Source organism: Delphinus delphis, chromosome 8 (assembly GCF_949987515.2).
Source record: "Delphinus delphis chromosome 8, mDelDel1.2, whole genome shotgun sequence".
In the NCBI taxonomy this organism is placed as follows: Eukaryota; Metazoa; Chordata; class Mammalia; order Artiodactyla; family Delphinidae; genus Delphinus; species Delphinus delphis.
Window position 1 is genome coordinate 13,892,360 of NC_082690.1, and position 22,501 is coordinate 13,914,860.

A 22,501-nucleotide genomic window follows, 5' to 3' on the forward strand; every position below is an offset into this window, starting at 1 on the left:
CCTATCTCCCACCCCATTTGGGAAGTTATGAAAAAAAGGTTGCTGATGTCATTGCTTAAAGATCACATAGCTCCGGCCCTGAGCTACGAGGAGTCGTTAACATAGCTCCTCTCTCGGTCTGGGACTCCTGTCTTTTACTTTCTCATCTTCCAAGAAGGGTGACCTGGCCTCGTGGCCCAGCATAATCACTGTCCTACTATAAGGAACTCCACTGGCCCCCGTGAGAAGGGCTGAATTGGAGCCTTTCAGGCACGAGGACTGAGGGGAAGGATGCAGATGTGACGGCCCTCCCAGCGCAGCCCAGGGTATCACCCGGATCCCCTTGGGTGCCTGATGTTGCAGCCGTTCCTGGGCCCTCTGCTAGGTCTACCCAATCAGATTCTTGTGGGGTGGAGTCTAAAAAATCTGCATTTTTAACAAATTACCAAGGTTAGTCTGATGCACAATTTGTCATAATGGTTAAGAACTTGGGCTTTAGAATCAGAGGTACTTGAGTTCAAAACCAACTGCCATTACTACATTGTTCAAGGCCAAGTCAGTCTCCTGGAGCCTCAATTTCCTCACTTGTAAAATGGGGATTAATAAAAAGTAACTACTTTGTAGGATTAAATGAGAAAATACAAATGACATGCTTCTTGTGGTAAATGGCCCATGGTAAGAGCTTAATAAATGAAAGCCCCTATGATAATGATGATGGTGGTGGTGAAGATGATGGTGGTGTTGTTGTTGGTGGTAGCGGTGGTGGTGATGGTGATGGTGGTGGTGAAGATGATGATGATGGTGGTGGGAGTGGTGGGAGTGGGGGTGGTGAAGATGATGGTGATGGTGATGGTGGTGGTGGTGGTGAAGATGATGGTGATGGTGGTGGTAGTGGTGGGAGTGGGGGTGGTGAAGATGATGGTGATGGTGATGGTGGTGATGGTGGTGGTGGTGGTGAAGATGATGGTGATGGTGGTGGTGGTGGTAAAGAAGATGATGATGATCCTTCATAATCCCTGAAAAGGTGATTCTGTGACCCCTTCAGTGGTACGTTTCCTTGGTCAGCCACTCTGAGAGGCAGCAGGCTCTTCAGTATGTCTGCTTCCTGTGCTAATTAGTGCATCCTTTCCTACTTCTAAGGCTCTTTAAGGTTGGAGAAAGGATACACTAAGAATAAAGAGTTGATTATTAGAGTGATGGGGAGGTTGGAAGACCTTCAGAGAGGCACTTGGAGTGACTGCCAGAATCCCTGTTTCCTCTGATGTAAGAGAATCAGAGGAAAGGAGAGTGAGAAGGTTAATGGAGGAGAATGAGAAAGGAAGAGGGTGTTGAAAGGAGCTCCAGGGGACAAAGCATCCTGAGCTGGCGGAGGAGACAGGGAGCAGCCAGGAGCGGGGAGGTGTGGTTGGCATGGCAGAAGGGCGTGGGTGGGCCGGTCAGAAAAGAGCTGACAGAAGAGAACTGAACGCCGAAGGGATTCCTCAGCCCGATGGGATCTGATCTGTACGTGACGGGCAAGCAACCTGGAATCTAACCCTGGTTCCAGGATTAGGGCGAGATTCAGAGAGTAGAATAATCCAAAGAGTGGAAAGACCTGGGAATTCCCTCCTTATACGATGCTCCCTTGTCTCGCCTCTCCCCACATAAACCACGGCTGCCTCTCTCTTGGCATTTTGCTGGGGCTGCGGCCCCTGACCCACACTGGCTGATCCTGGTGCAGGAAGGGGGAAGCCAGGACTTGCCAGGAGCCTTGCACTGGACACAGCCCGCTGCTCCTGGGGACATCTGAGAGCAGGAGGCCATCCTGAGTGCCAAGGAGAAGTGGGCTGGGGACAGAGAAAGGAACAAGGAGGAGGGATCTGCCACCACAGCGGCATGGCTAGGCTTACCTGCCGGAAACCATTCCTTGTGAACTGTAAGATTTTCAAGGCATAGTTGGACCTCTGGCCTTTGCTGTTGAATTCAATGTGGCCGGTGAGACCTTCCAATTCTACCTGTCCAAGAAAGAGTGAGTTACAGCACCAAATAGGCCCCACCTTCCATGTGGCCCCACGCAAGCATTCCACCATGCTGGTTAAGGATGCCCAGGAGAAGGGAAGCCGTCAGGATCCATTCTCCTGCCCACCTCTCAGCCACAGGATCTTCAGCCTATGCAAGTGATGTCTCTGGAACCAATTCAGACTTGGCCGGGGCTAGAGGAGGAAAGGATGCCCCGCACCCAATGACCTCACAGCTGCTTCATAAACCGACTTGATGCTGAGATGCTGTCTTGAGCTCAGATCCCCCTGAGCTCCTCCTCCAGGCCCTTGGCTGTGAATAGCATTTATCTTCCTTGGGCAGCTACTCACCCACCTCCAAGCTGCGGGATAACCTGACTCTAACTGCAAAATCCTAGCCGCTCTCCCCCAGGCTCCTCTGACAGGAGATGGCTTCTTCGTGGGCTAGAATCATGTCCATCCCACCAGAGGTGGCTTGGCTGGGAGAACCCTGGGGGAACCCAGCATCAGGCCAGAAGTGTTGAGCCTGCAACTCCCTGAGGGGCCACAGTCTATGACAGCATCATCCATCTGTCTCCACTTGTGCAGAGCTTTGCAGGGACCACCTCTGAGCCAAGGGGTCGATTTCCAAGCCTGGAATCCAGAGACCCCTAACAGTCTAAGGCTCAAAGCCCATTGGCCTGTAAACAAACTTGCCATGGGTTCTCGGTGGCTTTTAGGGATTAGGGAACAACAGTGACCAATGAGCCCCTCAATGGGGTCACCACAGATGGCTGTTTTACCTGGGGCTGTGATGTACTGGGGAGGTCTGGAGGTGAGGGGCCTTGAACAGTGGTCCCTCCCACCCCCTGCAGGCTGGGCATGGCCCACAGGGCCCCCAACACCCCTCACCATGCGCAGGTAGTTCATGAGGCTGGTGCCGTGCTGCCAGATCTGGGCTGAGCCACAGGACAGGGGCTTCACGCCGATCTCCTGGCTGCGGTTCAGCTCCTGCACCGCCATCACCACAGCGTACACGGCGTCAAACAGCAGGGCGGAGGACAGCTGGGAGGGGGCAGAGAGACGACGTGACAGGTGTAGAGGAAGGAAAGGGAAAGGAGGAAGAAAGGAGAAGAGGAGGAAAAAAGAAAAGCAAAACAAAGACGTAAAGGCGTGTCCCTGATGCCCTGGGCCCACCTCCTGCCTCTGGGGTCCACTTCCCCTAAGAGTCCAGTGCTGGCCCAAGGCGACAATGGTGGCCAAGGCTTCTCTGAAATTGGACCATCAAGCCACCTCCTTGGGCCCCAAATGATTTCAAGGGTATCCTATTCTCTCTTTTCTACAGGGAAGTACCATCTTCCACTGATCTGAGAAGCCCCAAGGAAGGGGCAGGGTGCTTATCTCAGGAGGTGGAAGGAACCCTACCCTCAGATTTGCCCATTCTGCAAGGCTCAGTTGAAGGTCACTTCCTCCTGGAAGACCCCCTTGATATTGTTTCTTCCTAAATGTCCCTACTATTACGGTCTACTTTGTACTATTCGATATGATGAGCATATATGAAGCATATGGTGAGTTCAAAGCCCAGCAGTAAGCAAGACCCTATTCCTGTGATAGATTAGAGTGGAACTGGGGAGGGGAGATGGGGAGATAGGACACAAATACAGGTAACACGAAACTGAGTGACACGGGCCAAAAGGTCTGTTGGGGGGTCCAAAGAGAAGATACCTTAACTGGTTGGGTGATCAAGAAAATGTTTCTTGGAGGATTCAGCATTGGAACTGAGCACTGAAGGATTTGGTAGGAAAGACATTGGATCTGGGGGTGGGGAGAAGCTGGGAAGAGGAGAAAGGTATTCCAGAGGTGGAACTGCGGGGCCAAAGACAAAGTGTGGGGGAGGGTGGAGCACACATGGGGGGAGGAGGGCAGAAAGCAATAAACCAGAAGTGAGGTGGGGAGAGTGCTGTGAGGGCCTTAAAGGCAGGGGAAGGGCGAGTGCAGCTGTTTGTCCATATTTTCACCTCCCTGTGAAACGGCCAGCGCTTAGGGCAGGAACACACAGGACCTCAATCTTATCTCCTGCATCTCGTCTAGAGCCAGGACCCTGCGTACAGGAAGCCCCCAAGATGTATTTCTTGAACTGAATTAAATGTTGAGTGATATCTGCCCACAAGGCTCAGCCTGAACATACACCCGGTTAACCGGATGTTTGCAAGCTTTGGGGAGGGGAAGGTTGGGGTGTTTGGGAGGAGGTGGTAGGAGCAGAAGAACAGAAGATGCCTGTCCTTGGGGAATGTGACATCTGAGGAGGGGGCCTCACTCTGCTGTGTTAATGACAAGAGAACCTACCCAGTGTGAATGACTATGGGGCCTACACTGTACAGGGCCCTGAGGGGAGGCCCAGGAAGGCATGCAGAGGCCTCGTCGTGGGAGGTGTGATGCTGGGCTCTGGAATTCAACCCTCGGTCCCAGTGCAAAGCAAATTCCTCACTGAACTCTGACATCCCACCGCGGGCAATCAGCACCGTCCCTTCAGAGCCTAACCCGTCAAGAACGCTCTCCATGTGGCATCTTACAACCTCCCTCCTAGCTGGCCGGGCCCTGGGACACCGGTCCCTCCAAGGCTGGAGGCAGAGGGACCCGCTTGTGACCTCTTGGATGTTTTTCAAGCTCTCCAGACACAGTGTAAGCAGCCTGAGTCAGGGAGGTGCAGGAGAAAGGGCTCAAAACTCAGAACACAGAACCCCGAGTCTAGCGCCCAGGCCTCTCTTACGTGCTGAGTGACGGAACCTCGGGGGCAGCAAGTTTCCTGCACACAACAGGTAGCATCCCTGCCTCACGGGTCAGTGAAAGTGCTCTCTAGACTGCCAGTCTCAGGGGTCACCATACCCGAGGGCGGGGTGATGTACCCCAGGTGCCCACGGGCATCAGCAGGGGCTCAGGAAGCCCGTCCTGGCTGAGCTAGGACCCTGGGGAGTAGCAAGAACAGGGAGCGACGGGGCAGAAAATGGGCTGGGAAGAGGGATGTATTTCCCCACAGTTTTGCTCCATGTTGGGCAAAAAGGTCTGTCATGGGAACTGGGTGGGCTGACTTGGGATAATCTTTCTAGAAGGCAATTAGAGGGAAAAAGAGCAAAATAAATTCTCTGCCCCAATTCCAGTTCACTTGCACGCAAAATTGCCTGGCCAGTATGTTCTTCCTTCCTCCCTCTCACCCTCTTTCCCTCTCTTGCTCCTTCTTTCCTTCCTTCCACCCGCCTCTGTCCTTTCTTCACGCATCTATTCAGCCCCTATGATCCAGCGGGTACCGCAGACCTCAGCACCTCCTGTTCTCCACTGAGACATCCCACCGGGCGTGAGCCATTGCGTCCCCTCTGCCTTCGCTGGGTCTTCTGCCCTCCCAGCTCTATCAATCACCCCTCCTTTCTGGCCCAGTCCTGAAGCCACCTGTGGCCACCTGTGACCCGGAGACCAAGCAGGTAAGGGCACCTAAATCACACGATCAGGGTCAGTGGAATCCTCTGTGGTCCCGCTGAGCCGTGAAAGCCAGCCACGTTCCTTCAAGTTCATCCAGCACCTTCCGCATCCTCTTCTCCATCCCGCTGCCCTTCCCCTGGCAGCTGAGCTCCTCCTTCACTTGATTCGAGGCTCACCTGCGTGGCGCTGTATGCTTCTCAGCAAGCCTACAGCTGTCTTGTCCTTTGCACACAATTCATTTCCCCCTGAGCACAAGTGGCTCCTTTACGAATGGACCTCTCACATTTCCTTGCCAAAGGACATATGGAAATTATGAAGGTTACAGACTCTCCCTTTCCAGCTCGGACACACATCTACCTGAGGGAGAGGTAGCTACCCCTATTGACACTGCTTCTCCATCCTTCCGTTTGGCTATTTAAATGATGCCTTAAACTAATTTCTGTCTCCCTTGCCTCCCAGTTAATCTCTCCATCCTGAGATTCTCAAAATCACTCGTGTCAGAGCTGGAAGGGATCTTAGAAATCAACTAGTCCAACCCTGTCATTTTACAAATGAAGACAGGTCTTCAGCCAGGACAGGACTAGACTGGAAGCCCAGCACCCCTTTGTCCAGGATGGTTTCCACCCCTCTCTGCAGCACTCTTTCCCCCTCCCTTCCTGGCAAGGCTCCTCTGGAGAAGCCAGGGGATGTCATTGCTCTATCAGAATTATCCGTGCCTCGCCTCCCAGGACAGCATGGGGCAATCTTCCTGGATGCAGTTACCTTCTCAACAGCAGATGCGAGCCTGAGACTCTTGGGCCAGAGCTGGGCACGGGGAAGGGTGCCAGGCAGGCTTCTCTGCTACCCTGGGTTTAGTTATCACCCAGTTTGCCTCGTGGTCTGACTGGTTATTTGTCCTCAAGTTAGCCCTTCAGTTAAGAGCCACTTGGGGCCTCTACTAGAACAGGACTATAAGGGCAGGACAGAGGGGGCAGTGGAAGGTTACCACCAGCTGCCCCCCCAGCACCCACTCTCCCCTTACTCCTAACAGAACCCCCATTTCCTGCAGGTGTCATCCCCTCCCCCAATCAGCCATGTGCTTCTGGGGTCCCAGCCCCAGCTCCCAGGTGAGCCTGAGCGCTCCAAGAGTCATCCCATCTCCCCTGCCAATATGGGATTCGGGACTGGGCAGGTGGTTCAGTTCTGACCGATGAAACACGAACTGAGGCCTGGAGTGCGGGGCTCCAGAGAGGGGCTTCTCAGACGAGTTTCCTGTCTCTAGGAGAGGCTGTCCTTCCTGCTCCTCTGGACATTACCGGGTCTGGACATGACACCTGGACCTGCCGCAGCCATCCTGGCTCCATCCTGAGGATGAAGTTGACACCAAGGGCGCAGAGCAGAGATGCAAGGAACCTGGGTTTCCAACGACATCGCTCCAGGATCTGCCCTACCTCTGGACCTACTGTGACACATGATAACACACTTCCTTTTTGGTAAGAGACCGTTTCATTCCGGATTTCTGTTACTTGAATCTCAGAGCATCCTAACTGGTACCGAGGCCTTGGGGACCCCCTGTGTCTCCGGGCAGGCCCCCAGGAAGGCCTGGCCTTATCGCCTCTCTAACCCCCTTCTTCTTCTCTCGAGGCTGCGTGCTGGTCCCCGGAGACTTGCAGACACAGCTCACCGTGCCATTCCTCACATCCTCCCACCAGGCCCCAAGCTCCTCCTGCCACACGGCTGCCGCTATGCCCACTCCGTCTGGGACGTGGTTTTCTTCGCTGATGCTCCCTTATTAGCAAATGATCCAGATGCTGGGAAATCGGCGTGTGTCTGTTTGCAGTGTTCTTTGGCATCTTGAACTCTGGGGCCTTCAAGATTCTTCGAGTGCTTCTAGTAATTACAGCTCCAGCAAAGGATGCTGGGGGTGGGAAGGAGGAAGCGGATGGAAGGAACATCATCAAGGTCCCTGTCGCCCCTCCAACTGTATCCTGCCTTCAGAGAGGTGACACAGCTGACGTGTCCCCAGCGTGCTCTGGGCTTCATGGGTCCTTTCTGCAGTTCAGCTTGGGCTGATTTGAGCTCCTGAAACCTCCTAAGTCCCGAACATCTTCTTTTTTTCTCAGCTCAGCCTCCTAAGGGTCCTCCGTAGACCACCAGCCGGCTCCTGGCACTCAGCCCAGGTCTCTCCCTGGGATCCTCCAGCTGCGTCTCTGAAACCTTATCTCCCATCCACACTCCTCCAGCTTATTCCCCCCCCCCATCCACCGTTGCCAATGTCACCTCCGATGGTGTGAGAGCCTATAATCTAATCTCTGCCTCATCAACTTTTCCATCTCACTGAGGGTCTCCATCCCAAAGCACCTTTTTGCTCTCCGAATTGCTTTCTTCCTCTTCTATTATTTACTAATTTAGCTCTGGAAAGCATTTGGGGAAGAGTTCTGGTACCCAAATGGCGCTCCATCCATGTCTCCAGGGCTGGGCCTGTAGTGCCCACCATCCCTGCCCCTTCCCGTCGTCCATCCGCTTCCCTTTCACGAGCCCTCACTGTCTTTCTGTGGTTTCTGTTTCCCATCTGCATGTGTGTGCCTCTGGGTCTTGTCTCTGCTTCTCCTGTCCTGTCTCTTCTGAATATTAAATCCCCCAAATGATTCAACCCTCATTTAAAATCCTCTCCTTTCTTGGCTCCAAAATGTTGCTTGGCAAACACCCTCAATTCTCTTGTTTTTATATTTTCATTTGTTTCCTCATTGTTATCTTCTTTTGAGCTGTTTGTAAATTGTTCAGGGGAATGAAAGACTCTGTATAAATTAAGATGAATCAACCTGACTCAGGGAATAGCGGCTGAGTTTCTCCCCCACCCATCCAAGTAAAAATAAGAATGTCTTCTAAACTCACACCTGTAACCCTCATCTTCCCCGATACCCCCCAGATCACTGGATTCCCAGAGTCCTCTTGGATGTCCGTGTGTCTCAGAACTTCTGTCGCTTAAACTCTGACCCCCAACATAATACCAGGACAGGAACCGTTAAAATCTCATGGAGTAGTTCTTACAATCTGGGTTTTATTCAATGAAATAAACACTTAATTACAAACAGCTGTTTTAGCCTAAATTCTAATTACTTAATCTAGCCATCTGTAATTTTAATGATTTTCCACAATTTTTGTTCTTTGCCGCGTGATGAATGGGATTGGCACGTGAAATTAGAGGGGATGTGTCTCCCTTCACGACGCTGTCTTCTGTCATTGTCATCACCTCTGGCAAGAAGCATGTCTGTGGCTCGCTGGCAGCCACCTGGCGGACACAGCCTCGTGGGCGCAGCGCTGAGCTTTTTCCTTTGGTGGTCACCCTTCGGTTCAGCCACTCCCCCTCTGTGCCCTTGGAAGTGGGCCCTCGTTCCAGCGAGCTGCAACTGGAATATCATGGGCCGACTGGGAAGATGAGGAAGACAGGGAGACACACTCCAGTTGGGAGGAAAAGAAATGAGACAGAAGAAAATGCAAAGAAAACGTGGCATGTGGAAGAGAAAGAGGAACAGAAAGAGAAAGGAAGGAAGGAGGTTATGGTGACAGAGGAAAGTGGAAAGGGAAGAGTGAGGGGAGGAGATGAGAAGGAAAAGAGAATGGAACCGATGGAGAGAGGAGGGGAGAGGGGAGAGGACCTTGGAGGAAAGGGAGGGGGAGGAGAGCAGTCCCTCGAGACAGGAGCGGTTGCAGCCTCTTTAGAAAGCTGGATGGGGCGACAAACTGGGCTGCGCTTTCCTGGAACTGATTCTTTCTCACCTCCCGGCTCCCCAGCAGACGAAAGAGCTGGGCTGTTTGTGCTGGGAATTTACGGGAAGAGGCACCGCTTTGCCAAAGGTAGGTGCTGAAACGAGAAGCCTCGAGAAAGATTTGTTGCTTCCAGGTGAGGAGTTGCTGCATCACCTTCCCTTCAGAGACCACAGAGACCATGGCTGGAAGGCTCTGTAAGCTCTAGTCCAGGCTTCCCTGTAGCACCGTCCTCTGGAGGCCCTCGGCAGGCCCTGGCTCTCCTCATTTCTCCTCAGTTTCTTCATTTGTCAAAAAGGGATGCACAACCGCTCTTGTCTGTTACTAGGGTGCCATGAGGAGGAAGACGTCAGGGTGCGATAATTTCAAGCATCAGTGGTTCAGCATTCTGTCCGTTTCTTCACTCCCTGACTCTGAGTTTGTGAACGTGGCATTCTTTGGTCAACGAAATGAGGTGGAAGTCACAGTGTGCCTGTCCTGGGAGCCTAGGACTACGAGGTCTTGTGCATTTCCACTTGCTTTGCTGCTCTCCTGCCACCCCCGTGAGCACATACCAGGCTGGCCTGCTGGGTCGGGAGAAGGATGAGAGGTACGTGGAGCAGAGCCATCCCAGCCTAGATCAGCCGACCCCCAGGCATTGAGTGAGCTCAGCCGGATCAGCAGAGCTGCCTGCTGAGCCAGTGTAGACTAGCTGATCGCCAGCTGACCCTCAGATGCACGAGCTGCATAAACGTTCATCGCTGTAAGCTGGTGAGATTTGAGGGTAGGTTGTTACACAGCATTTCTGTTGCAAAAGCTACCTGATGTATTTACTAATGCTTCTCCCAGTGTCTGGCAGGTGGGATGTTAAATAAACTCATTCAATGAATAACTGTGAATTGAGGATGGAAGCATATCCCATTTTACCTTCACAACAATCCTCTAACATGGTCAAGCATAATTGCCCACAATTAAAGAAAAAAGAATCTGAGGCCCAGAAGGGTTACATAGCTACCTAAGATCACACAGCAAGAAAATAGCAAAGCCAGTGTTTGAATCCAGGTCCTGTGCCTCGAAGGCTAGTGCTCTTTTCAGCACATGTGAGCACAGCCAGAGCTGGCCTTACAGCCCTGTGAGTGGCACTGCCTGGCCTTGGGGTTGGGTTCTTATGCGGCAGGTACCAAGGGCTTCCCATCTGCCTGTTCGTGGTCAATGTGAGCACGAATGGAAGGGCTGAAACCCTCAGAGGGACATCAGCAGTGTGGCACCGGGACCCTTAATTTCACTTGGCCAAAGCCAAATGTGGAACGGTTCGGGTTGGAGAGGAGGTGGCAGGTTTTGTTTTCTCTCCTGATACTGTGCTGTGAGCCTTTGAAGTGTGTCAGCACCTCATTACAATACCGGAGTCATGACTGCAAGACCCATGGACGAGACCAGGAGCACAGGGCTGCACTCCTGCCAGGAGGGGTGAGCCTGGTCCTACCCCTACCCTGTGCTTGAGGAAATACTCACTGTCCCTTAAGCCCCTGGGGGTGAGGACTCCCGTCTTTCAGATGTTTCGCCCCTGCCGAATCCTTCCTATGGAATCTTCCCTCTTTCAGCTCTAAAACACCCTGTTGGGATGTGCTCTGGAACCTTAAAAGCCTTGCGACTCAAGTTCTCACGCCTCCTTCTCCCATGCGCTTCCCTGATGAAAGCTCCCCGAGCTTAGCATGAGCTCTGACCCTCCGGAAAGTTATGTGAGCATCACATGAGCTGCCTTATGGGGCTTTGGGAGGCTTCAGTGTAACCTGGCTAGGACAGATCTAGAAAGCCACGCCCTCTCATCTCCTGAGAACCTGTCATTTAGCAAATGGACACGAGCAGACCTTCCTGAGCTGCCCCACAGAGCAAGGACATCAGACCCAGTGGAGAACAGCCAGGGAAACCTCTGTCTCCATCACAAATGGAGGGGAAGGAAGCGCAGGGGGGAAACACACGGGTGAAGGCATGAAGGAAGTCTCTCTGGACAAGCTCTACCAGGGGCAGTGGTCCAGGGAGATGAAAGGCACTGGACCAGGAGTATCAGAATCTAGTTTCACCTGCAAGAGGCTCCGTGTTTCCCCTTGAACAAGAGCCCCGCATCCTCGTCCCTCACCCCCATTCCCAGCCTGGGCTTCAGTCTGTCTGAGAAATGAGGGAACAGATCAGCTAAAGCCCTTTCCAATGGTAAGAGTCTTGGACCCTGAACTCAGGCGGGTCTTAGCAACAGCATCATCAGGAGTCTGGCCACAGACATCACTAAGTGACCAGTCGGGGCCTCTCTCCCTGCTGCCTCCTCTACACTTGCTGCTCACGGCTCCCCACCTCCCCAAACGTGTCCCTTGTGACCACTTCCCAGCATTTCTACAGCCTCTTTTTGAGCTGGGCTTGGAGAAGGCTGGAGTCCAGGGGGGTCTGGCACACAGAGGGGTCGTGCGTGGCGGCAAAGGGGCACCAGAGAGGGGCTTGGTGGGCACTTACTGCGGGCCCCGTGAAGGGCACATGGTCACAGTTCTCCTGCCAGGACTGGTTGAGGCTCTGGGCAAACTCTTGGAAGAAAGCATGGGACTGGTTGAAAATGGAAAATCCCAGGATGTTGACGCGATCATCCACGAGGCTGTCCATCCTCTGGAGCGAAAACTCCTGAAAGACGCAGCAGTCAGAGCAGAGCAGGGTTAGGAAGGGAAGAGTGGGGTGGGCTCTGCAGGAGCACAGCTGGGCAGTGCGTTCTAGCCACATGGACACCATTGCCAGGCGCTCTGCTAGGTGTCAGAGTCCAGAGATAACGGAGAGTTCTTCTTCGTGTAGCTCACAGTGTTGAGGTGCCAGGAGGGAGAAGAGAGAAATAAACAGAAAGATGTCTAAGAGAGGCATGTGTACGATGCTCTGGGCGGAGAGAGAAAGAAAAACACAAATGAGATTGTGGAGGCAGGACTGGGTCTGCAGAAGGTGTGACCCATGGGCTGAGTCTTGAAGGATGCCTAGGCGTTTTCTGGGTAGAAAATGTGGATGGACAAAAGCTATTCCAGACAGAAGTCACCATGGATACAAAGGCATGGAGGTGAGACAGTGCGTGGGCGCCTGCCGTGTACTTTGACAGAAGCATCGCTCCTCAAAGTGTGTCCGCAGAACACCTGCCATCAGACTCCCCCAGGTATCTGTAAAAAAAGTGATGATCCCTGCACCCCACCGAACACCAGCTGAATCTGCATCTCGGGAGCCGAGGCCCAGGAGTCTGCATTTACAGCAGGGCCCAAGGTTATACGCACACCAATGTCTGGGAGTCACTGGGTCAGCACCAGGAAGCATGTGGGTGGGGAGACAGTGAGAGATGAGGCTGGAGACGTCAGCAGGGGCCGGAGGACAGCGGCCCCGCTGCCAGGCTGGGGAGCTCGCACTTCATCCTGTAGTGATGGGACCTGAGGGCACTGTCAGCAGAGGAGTGACAAGGTCAAGTTTGCTAAGAAGGTCTGCAGGTAGGGCTGCGCCTTCATTTGTTATTACTATTGTTTACTCATTTAACACACACTTAAGTGCTTATTATGTGCCAGACACGGGCACAGAGGATGTTCTAGACACAGAAGTTGTGAACAAGAAACACATTTCCTGATGTCCAGGAACTTGCAGCTTCGGGGAAAAGACAGATTGTCAATAGACAAATAAATACATATACTGTCAGATATCTGTGGGGGGTGAGGGTGGGGCTGCTACTTGAGATGAGGCAGTCAGAGAAACCCCATGTGGGGCAGTGACATTTAGAAGCTCAAAGGAATTCTCCCAGGAGGCGTGGCCCTCACCCGATCACCTGGCTGGGGCCACGTGCTCACTCAGCTAAAACCTGCAGGCGTGAGTCTCACTGAGGCCAGATAGCGTCACAGGGAGAAGAATCCCCCTCCCCAGGCAGGGCTGAGCTCAGAGCCCTGGACTCCCGAGACCCACCTGGGCCCTATGCAGGGAAACCAGGCAATTCCGCTCGCCAATTCCCGCTCCCAGAATAATGCCTTCAAACGCGGGTCAGGCCATCCTTGTGCGTTGAATTCACATTCATCACACGTTCATTCCATGTGCCTCGCACACGGCTCTGCGCCCGGTGGGCACGTGGTCGTTAGACCCCAGGACTAAGCCATCAGCCACTAGCCTGACAGGACCGATGGCAGGGGCCTTGGGCTTACTTTGCGGCTGAGCAGAAACATGACTTTCCTTCCGGAGGCCTCCTTGTCTCAAGACTCAGCTGCTCTAGGCCCCTGGCACGTCCCCGGCATCCTCCCTCACGTCCACAGCCACAGCCCTTGGGCCGCAGGCCTGAGCTCTGCCCAGAATCCACCCTTATTAGCTGCAGCTTGCAGACTGAAGTTACAAAGATTCCTTTGGAGCCACCAACCCCTGACAGCGTAGAGTGGGATGAGGATTAAGTGTATTTTGGATCCTGCCACACTCCCGCCAGGGGAACACGGACGTGCCAGAGAACGTATTGATTCATAAGCTGATATTATCTCCTGTCTCCCTAATGGGGCAGCTACCCATGCGCCATGGGCTATCAGCAGACACGAGGGGACAGATGGCTAATGAGAAGAGATGCACCTGGCAAGGGGGAGGTGGCAGGGTGCAGAGTCAGGCTGCTGTCAGGCAACCGAGGGGCCTCCCCAGCTTCCTTGTCAATGTGGGCAGCTCATCACGCCCCGCCCTATCCTCACACGCACAGCCTGGTGGAAGGAGGGCCATTTCAAGAATCCCCGACACTGTGATGTCTACAGACGCACAGTGGCAGTAGAGGGGATACGTGGTAAGGGCTTTGGTGTTCCACTCCAGGTCCCACACTATACTGAAATGGATGAACTTCAGGAAGTATGGCCTTCAGGATCTGGGCTTCAGATCCTCATTTAGTAAAGTGGGCGCAATGACAGCAACCTCAGAGATTGTTCAAGGAACAAGTAAGATGCACGCACAAGGCGTATCACATCTGGCCCAGAAGAAGCGTTCAACACGCGACAGTTACCGAAAGGCTACCGTGAGATCGCGGGCAGCTTCTGGCTCCCTGCTTCTTTAGTTCCACTTGTCTTGGAAACCTGAGTTCGGAAGGTGTTTCCTTGAAATGCACGTCACCGGCAGAGTAAGAATGAATGAATGAATTACAGACACTTAGCGACAGCCCCTCCAGAAGTCAGCCAGCCTGTCTTCCTGCCTTTTAATTCCTACCTTCTCATCCCCCACTTATATCCTATTTTCAAAGGCCCCCTTAAGATAAAAAGATCCAGGCGCTTCCTTGATAATCCATTGCATTTATAATGACCCATGGGAGAGCTTGTAAAAGGACAAGAAAGGGGTGGCGTGTTCTCTTACTGTAATTTCCCAGAACACTCCAGGCTCTATTCTTTAAGCATCCCCACAGTTAGGAAATGCTTCCTTATGTCTAAACTTACACTCTCCTGCTGCTATTGAAGACTGGTATCTAAGCAAATATGGGAAACAGCTGACCACCGCCAGTCTGTACACAAAGAAAATCTTCTAAGCTCTAGTATTTCTCAGAGTGTGTTCCTCAGGACACTAGCTTTTCCAGGAGGCGTTAACAGGCGTTTCATGAAAACGAGGTCCCATGTTCAAATGAGGTGAGCAAACACTGCATGTTCTAGACACCTTTTCAAGATTCACAATGCACACTAGCACATTAAAGGGTTAAAGAAGTCCTACAGTAAAGCAGCTTAATTTTGCTTAACCCAGAACTTTCCAAACATATTGACCATGGAACACTTTTCCGCCCCAAATCCATGAATGTCTCGCAGGAGCCTTCTACAGAATGTCCGGTGGGAAATGTTACTCTAAGCATATCCAGGGAAACATGTATCATGACTCCCAAACTAAGTGGTGGAGGCACTAAGCTGAGAGGGATATTACATCAAATTAACCGGTTTCAGGATGGGAGGGGAGTAAAGGCCCTCTGGCTCCTGTCGTCCACCATGAGCTCTGGCCAAGCCTCACTCAGGTGCCCTGTGCTCCCCCAGCCACGCTGCCCGGCTGGCTGTGACCTTAACCGAAATGACAAAGTGTTAGGAGCCCTGGGGTGGATCAGGTTCTCACGGGGACCTTGATTCTCTTCTTATAAATGTCCCGGGAAGGAAAATCTCAAGGTCCCCACTCCCAATGGCAGTGGATTCCATCATCACCGAGAGACCAGGGGAACCAGGGTGAGGAACAGAGCCAATGGCCGCCTGGTAAGGCCGAGTGGTGGCACAGAGACCGAAATCGAGTCTTCAGTTACCCCAAGAGCGCTTGCCTTTGTGACGGTGCTTGTGGCACCAACACATTTCATGCCCGTGTCCTCTTGCGCCCAAGGCCTGTGTTTTCCTGAGAGCAGGAATGCGTCTGCCCCATTTTCGAACCCCACACTGCACCCAGCATAGTGCCCGATGCCTAAAAGTTGTTTGGTAAATATTGGTCAAGGCTGTTGATGGAAGACGTTTCAATGCCCTGGGGTCCTCCCTATGCCTGACTCCGCCCATGGCCTTACCCCTATAGAAGGTATAAGAACATGCGCGGAACTGGTACCACCCCTTGACTGCCTTCCGGAAGTTACGTTATTATGTTTTGAAAAGCAAATCCCTGACAGCTTGTTTTCTTGTCACTGGGCTTCCTCATTTAAAAAGTTTTAAATGTGCACACATTTGTGTATATGTGAGCATACGTGAGCATGTTTGTGTGTGTGTGTGTGTCCTTCTGTATACAGTGATCTTCAAGGGACTGAGTAACTGCAATTAAAGGTCATGTCGTGGCCACAAGTGAACACAGGGGAGTGTTATCTGGAATGAAGGGTGTTCAGAACAGGCCTGGAAGGAAGGCGGCACGCATAAAGGCTTGAGAGCCACGTGGGTGCTGCGTCTCAGCTGAGTGACCCTCACTTTCTCCAGCAGCTGTGACATTTCCAATGTCCTGGTTTGCCCACCGGCGTCCACTCACCGGTCCATTGCAGGGACCACTCCACGGCCCTACAGCCTGCTCATCCACCAGGCCAGGAGCAAGGGCAGGCTGTGAGGGGGGAGGGGAGGGGGGAGGGTGCAAGGTCAGGCGACTTTGATCCAGACTCGGCTCCCGTGCTTGACTTTAAGGAGAAAAGCAGGAAACCAAAGCACAGGTCCAGACCATGTCCTGGGGTCAAGTCCATCTCCTAACCCTTTGCTGCCTAGGCCTGGGTCCAGGTGAAATGGGGAAGTGGGGGAAAGGCATTGTATTCTCTCCGCCCAGCAGCCCCTTCTCCCTTATTTCTTTTCCCTATTTCTAACCCACCTAGGGCATGACTATCGCCTGGGCCACTTAAGCTAGACACTTCAAAGGCAGCCTCAACCCCTGCTTCCTTTAACTGGTCAATCCTTTCCAGTCTGTCTCCTAAATGTCTCCTGAATCTGTCCCTTCCTTTCCAATCCCACCAGGTCAGGCCTGCATCATTTCTCCCTTGCAGTCGCCCATTAAGCGAACCGCCCCTCTGATCTCGGGAGACGTGGCCACTACGTGGCACAACTCCCAGCTGCCATTCACATCGATGGTAATGTGAATGGTGCCCCCTGCAGTTGTGCCAGGTGGCGATCTCATCAGGAGACAGCAGGATATGGTAGAAAGAGATTTCGAAACAAGACAGTCCTGGGTTCAAATCCTGTCTCGTCACATATTGGTTGGGTGATCTTGGGCAGGCCGGTAACCTCTGAATTTCGATCTGCTCACCTGTCAAATGCAGATAAGAACATCCACCTTGCAGGGCTAATTCACACATAGTGCAGTCCATCCTCCATGCTGCCTCTTCTCCTTCCTTCTCCTGGTCTCCACACTCTAGCTGGGTCCTGACAAAGGGAACTATCTGGCCTGGGGGCTTCTCTTGCCTTCTTCTCTCCCCCCTCGCTCTGCAAGAAGCTATCCTTAGCTGCTTGTCAAGTGAGAGAAGTTTTGCTAAGCAAGTCACCACAAGGTGCTAAATTGCTTGGTGTGGCTATTTGTGTCGAGACAGAAGCCTTGAGTTCAAGCTCCAGATCTTCCAACTATACATAACTCTAACAAAGCAGTAATTATAATAATAATAACTGAGACCAGTTACTGACCACCAACTGTGTGCCTGGCAGAACTGAGCACTTCACATGCATGATGTCAAGCCATCCTTACAGCAGCCCTGTGGCGTGGGAGCTATTAGCGTCAATTTATAGCTGAAGGAGCAGAGACCTGGAGGAGCGAAGTGGCTTTCTCACGGCCACACAGCTGTAAACAGACCCAGACCCAGTGCTCTATGTGCTTGGATCACTTACTCACCACCGTGAGTGGGGCACCAAGGGGCAGAGGACACTGTGAGTTCGTGTTGATTGTGCAGTAAAAGAGCTGGAAAATAGAGTTAAATTCATTTCAGAATACACACAACTCGGCTTTAAGAGCAGTGACTTCTTTTTTTTTTTTTTTTTTTTTTTGCCGTACACGGGCCTCTCACTGTTGTGGCCTCTCCCGTTGCGGAGCACAGGCTCCAGACGTGCAGGCTCAGTGGCCATGGCTCACGGGCGCAGCCGCTCTGCGGCACGTGGGATCTTCCCGGACAGGGGCACGAACCCGTGTCCCCTGCATCAGCGGGCGGACTCTCAACCACTGTGCCACCAGGGAAGCCCATGATTGATAACTTTTAACTTTCTCACCCCGGGAGCACTGAGAACACCAAAAGATTCCAATTTCTTAAGCCATTATTAAGAAGCTGGAATGATGGAAGACATCCTCAAGACTACATCACTCCTAAACTTGAACTTCTTATTGTTCCACCCCAATCTGATCCCCTCCCTACCTGTGAATGTGACCACTATTCACCCATCATTCAGGCTAGGCTCTGGAATTCACCCTCCACTTCTCCCATTCTCACACACCTCATCTCATCCTTGTATGCACGCATGCAGTCAGTCATTGTCACTGGAAACATTTCACCTCCTTAACATCTCTTGAATTTGTCCCCTGCTCTCCATCCCTGTCGCCTCTACCTCAATTCATATCTTCACCAGTTTATTCTTGGACTGCAAACGAATTTTGGTTTCCCCTCCTCCAGTCTTGCCTTTCTCCAGGTTCCTCCTTCATGCTATAGCTGGAGAGCTCTTTCTCAACTATCCATTTGATCACCTCCACCTCCCAATGCCGCTGACTGCACACAGGACAAAACCAAACTCCTGGACATATCTGTCTTTTCACGCTATGATTCCTGTCTACCCCTCTGCTCCTTCTTCACCTTGACCTCCTCCATCATCCAAGAACTGGCCGCTGTCCTCACAGGTATACCTATCATCACTTAAAGATTTTTATCACATGAGTTTGTTTAAAGCAACTTCCCAAGGACTGGGTGCTATTGAAGGCAAGTGTACTTACATTACCAGCAGCTACCCTGGTGCAGAGCTTATGGAAAGAAGTCAGGGCTGGTGACTGAATGAATTGAGGAAGGGAACACCTGTCAGGCTCTTCCTCATCTTACCGCATGGGCAGCCTGGTCCTCTCTACTTTCAAGGCTCTTTCGTATTCATTTTCCCTTGGTACCCAAGGTATGGTGGAGGCCAGGACCCAGACCCTTGTCTTATAAGTGGCCTCGTAGCCTTTCTCAGGAAAGCCCCAAAGCCACCAGGAGTCCAGAGTCTCCTGGGTACGCTCACATCCTCTCCCTCCCTCCAGGGACCTGTCTATTTATCTGCATCAAAGCCTGTGCTCTCAGCGGACTAGGTGATTGCTTTTTGTGTAATAGGTCTTTGCAGAAAGGAGCAGCTGGGAGGCTAATTCTTACCTGTCATTGAATTCCAATGAATGGGAGATCTGGCCCTAGAACTTCCGGCTCCCAGCTTTCCTGGCTCCTTCTCCCTGCGTGTCTCCTATTCATTTATCTCCATGATCTGAGCATGCACAGCCCTCCCTCCCAGGAACCCTGTCCCTCCTCTGCTTTTCGTTCCCAACACGAGTCCACAAACAGGACTTCAAAAGCAGACCGTATTCTCTTGTTCAACACGCTGTTGCCTGTACCTTACTCTGCGTCTGTGCTTAGCAAGTGCTCATACGTTCATTGAATGAACTCATGTTCACCAGCAAACGCCCATCAGGGTGGGACCGCCTTTACCAAGGCTTCCGTCATTTGCTCCCAGGAAGAAGGAAGACAGAGGCCAGGGGGGAGAACCCTGCCACCTCTCCCCCAGCAGCTCTGACTTCATTTTGTCTTTAGAAGACTTTTGCGCCGCTGGGACTAAATAAGTGGTTACTAACTATAAAGCCGAAACCTCAGTAGATCAAACTGACATGAGCAACGGTGGAGGCTTTGTGCTCTCCCCTTGGGCTGGGGACGCCCCTGCTTTTCCGAAGGCTTGCTTCCTCTGTCAGGCATTGATTCCTCACCTCTGAGGCCCCCCGCACTCAGGATCCACTGATCAGGCCTTCTGTCTACACGTCAGGTACTAAACCTCTCTCTTTCCAGGTCCCAACTCATTAGCGTCAGGCATGTAGAGACCCAAGGCACCCCTCCCCATCTCAGCAGGGGTGCTAGGAGTTGTTGAGGAAGATGAGTGACACTGTCAGTCAGCAGCCTCGGCCTCCCCCCCATTCTGCAGCAGGACCAGTGAGGGGCTCCTACAGGGGCTGGGCGTCTCGCTGCCTACGACACGCTCGAGATCACTCAGGAAGTATGTGACTAAGGCAGGACCGGGACCTGAGCCACCCGGCACTCAGACGGGTTCCCACAGCAGGAGGGAAATGTACGTAACAGGAGATTTTTCAGATCTTGGCCATTTTTGCCTCATTCTACAAAAAAACAAAAACAAACCAAAAAACCCTATCTCTGTCAAGGTACATCTCCTTAGTGGCAAGGGGAGGCAAGTCCCAAACAGTGGTGAGCACAAGTGCCAGGGGAACAGAGAGGGGTGGCCCTTCTCTCAGAATGCCTGTCTATTTCCCAAGCTGCGAGCTCACTGCAAGCTGAGGCCTGAAATGTGAGCGGGAGTCAGCAGGTTAGGAGGTGGAGCAGCTTCTAAGACAGAGAAAGGCCAGGGTGCACGGAGCCCCGAGGAGTGACCGAGGCAGTGGCTCCGCACGGGGCCCTGCAAGCCACCCGGTCTGGCTGGAGTGCTGGGCTACGGGGAAGGGTGCAGGTAGAGCCCAGAGGTCTGTTCAAAAGGGGCTGCTTTGGACTTTATCCTGGGGGTGATGGGGAGCTATTGCAGGGTTTTAAGCAAAAGAGAGGTATCATTAAAAGTAGTTTTAGGGTTTCCCTGGTGGCGCAGTGGTTGAGAGTCCGCCTGCTGATGCAGGGGACACGGGTTCGTGCCCTGGTCCGGGAAGATCCCACATGCCGCGGAGCGGCTGGAGCGGCTGGGCCCGTGAGCCATGGCTGCTGCGCCTGCGCGTCTGGAGCCTGTGCTCCGCAGCGGGAGAGGCCACAACAGTGAGAGGCCCGCGTACCGCAAAAAAAAAAAAAAAAAAAAAAGTGGTTTTAGAAAGATCTTAACTCTGGGCCAAGATAAAAATCCAGCTTTGAAACTCACAGGAGAGGCGTCCACCATGTGGGTGATGGCTGGAGGCTTCAGTTGGATGGGCAGGTGTCATGCCTCCCACTGGGCTATGAACGGGAGCTGTCAGCACCACAAACACAGGGCTGGGGGAGCCTCAGATGGTGATTAATTGAGAGGTTGGTGCCTTTGACTCTGAGGGAAGCCTGATGCTGGGGAGAGAGGAGCTGGATTGCTTAATAATAACAAGAGCATTTGCTATTCCTAATGGTGCTTGTAATACAATCAACACTTATAATGTAATAATAATAATACAATTTGCCATCCTGTCTTTTCTGCTCAGTTTCTTTATGCTTTCCAAACATTCACTACATCCCAAACACTCTTCTCAGCAGGGCCCAAATTCCTCAGTGCCAGGATCCCCTGAGGTAGCTGCAGCATCCCAAGGGGGCTCAGTTTCCCCTTTGCAGAGCACCAAAGGCGTCAAGGGGCATGCCCCGCCAGAGCCCCGCAGTGGGCCAGCAGAGGGGACCTGGGTCTACCATCTATACTGTCAGGGGATGTACCATGTCCTGCCCTAAGAGACTCCAGGGCCTTCCTCCTGCTTCCCTGGCTACATCTCTCCTTGTCTCTCCGTTCACCACGTGACTGGGGGCAGGGGGAGGGAGAAAATGAAATAAACTAATTCACATGATTAGTGCATGGAGCAGGCAGGATTCTAAGATGACTCCTGCCAGGATTCCATGGCCCCCACCCCCCACACACAATCTTTAGGAATGTGACTGTGATGAATTTGACTTCTGTGATTAGGTTATGCTGTATAGCACAGCTGACTTTAAAAGAGGGAGATTATCCAGGCACACTAGCCCTTTAAAAACAGTTTTCTCTGGCTGCTTGCAGAAGAAGAAGTCAAAGAGATTCAAAGTATGAGAAGGCCTGGACTAGAGGGAGATTCTCTGTTGATGAAATGGAGACATCACAGAGGGCGTCATGGCCAAGAAAGGGATGAGATGGAGGGGATGGAGGGGTCATGGGCAAGGACCGGAGAGTGACCTCTGGACGCTGAGAGTGGTCCCTAGGCAAGAGCTCGGAAGAAAACAGAGATTCCAGTCCCGCAACCAACCACAGGGATATGAATTCTGCCAACAACAGGAATGAGCCCAGATGAGGTCCCTGAGTTCCTGATGAGAACGTGGCCGGCTGACACCTACATTTCAGCCTGAGCAGAGAGCCCAGCCGTACGGTGCAGACATCTGACCTACAGAGCTGTGAGCCAGTCGCTGGTGAGGTTTAAGCTGCTAGCTTTGTAGTAGTCAGTTTCACAGTAACAGATAACTCAAACAGCACAGGAAAGCAATAAAGATCAGTTTGTTAAGGACAAGATGTGGATAGGGAGGTGAAGGGCAAATTCTCCGCTGGACCACTTGTTGATTGAATGACCTCGGATGAAGCGTTCCTATTTCTCTGGGCCTTATTTTGAGGATTTAATATCTTGAACATAAATGGCCTAGTATGGTGTGTGGCACACCGCTGGAACTCGGGGTGGGGGGGTGATGATTACAGTACCAGGTTGTGGAAATGGGTAGATTTTTATGATCAGACTCTTGATTGTGGATTATTGGGAATTACTGGATCACTGGACAGAGGCAAGGCTGGGGCATCTCTCCCTGAATTAATGGGACTATCCATGACAGAGGTCAAGGCAGGTCTCCCCTCTCCCAAAGCTCTATTAGGCAGAAGGCGCGAGCAGTCAGAGGGGGACGTTTCCATTATGTTTCTAGAAATACTGAGTCAGCGTAGTCCCCAGAGTCTAGTTCTTATTTCAATTTGATTTATCTCACAGGT

At 52.4% G+C, this 22,501-nt stretch overlaps 1 protein-coding gene across 3 annotated transcripts in view; it reads right to left on the bottom strand.

Annotated features, from left to right (window-relative positions):
- GRIK4 (glutamate ionotropic receptor kainate type subunit 4) overlaps window positions 1–22,501 on the bottom strand; it is a 312,480-nt gene that overhangs the window by 104,121 nt on the left and 185,858 nt on the right. For all 3 annotated transcript variants that reach the window (XM_060017132.1, XM_060017131.1, XM_060017134.1), the window contains exons 7-9: window positions 11,658–11,819; window positions 2,868–3,020; window positions 1,869–1,973 (exon numbers count right to left, since the gene is read on the bottom strand). In XM_060017132.1, the coding sequence (XP_059873115.1) occupies window positions 1,869–1,973; window positions 2,868–3,020; window positions 11,658–11,819 (420 nt within the window). The remainder of the gene's footprint in view (window positions 1–1,868; window positions 1,974–2,867; window positions 3,021–11,657; window positions 11,820–22,501) is intronic.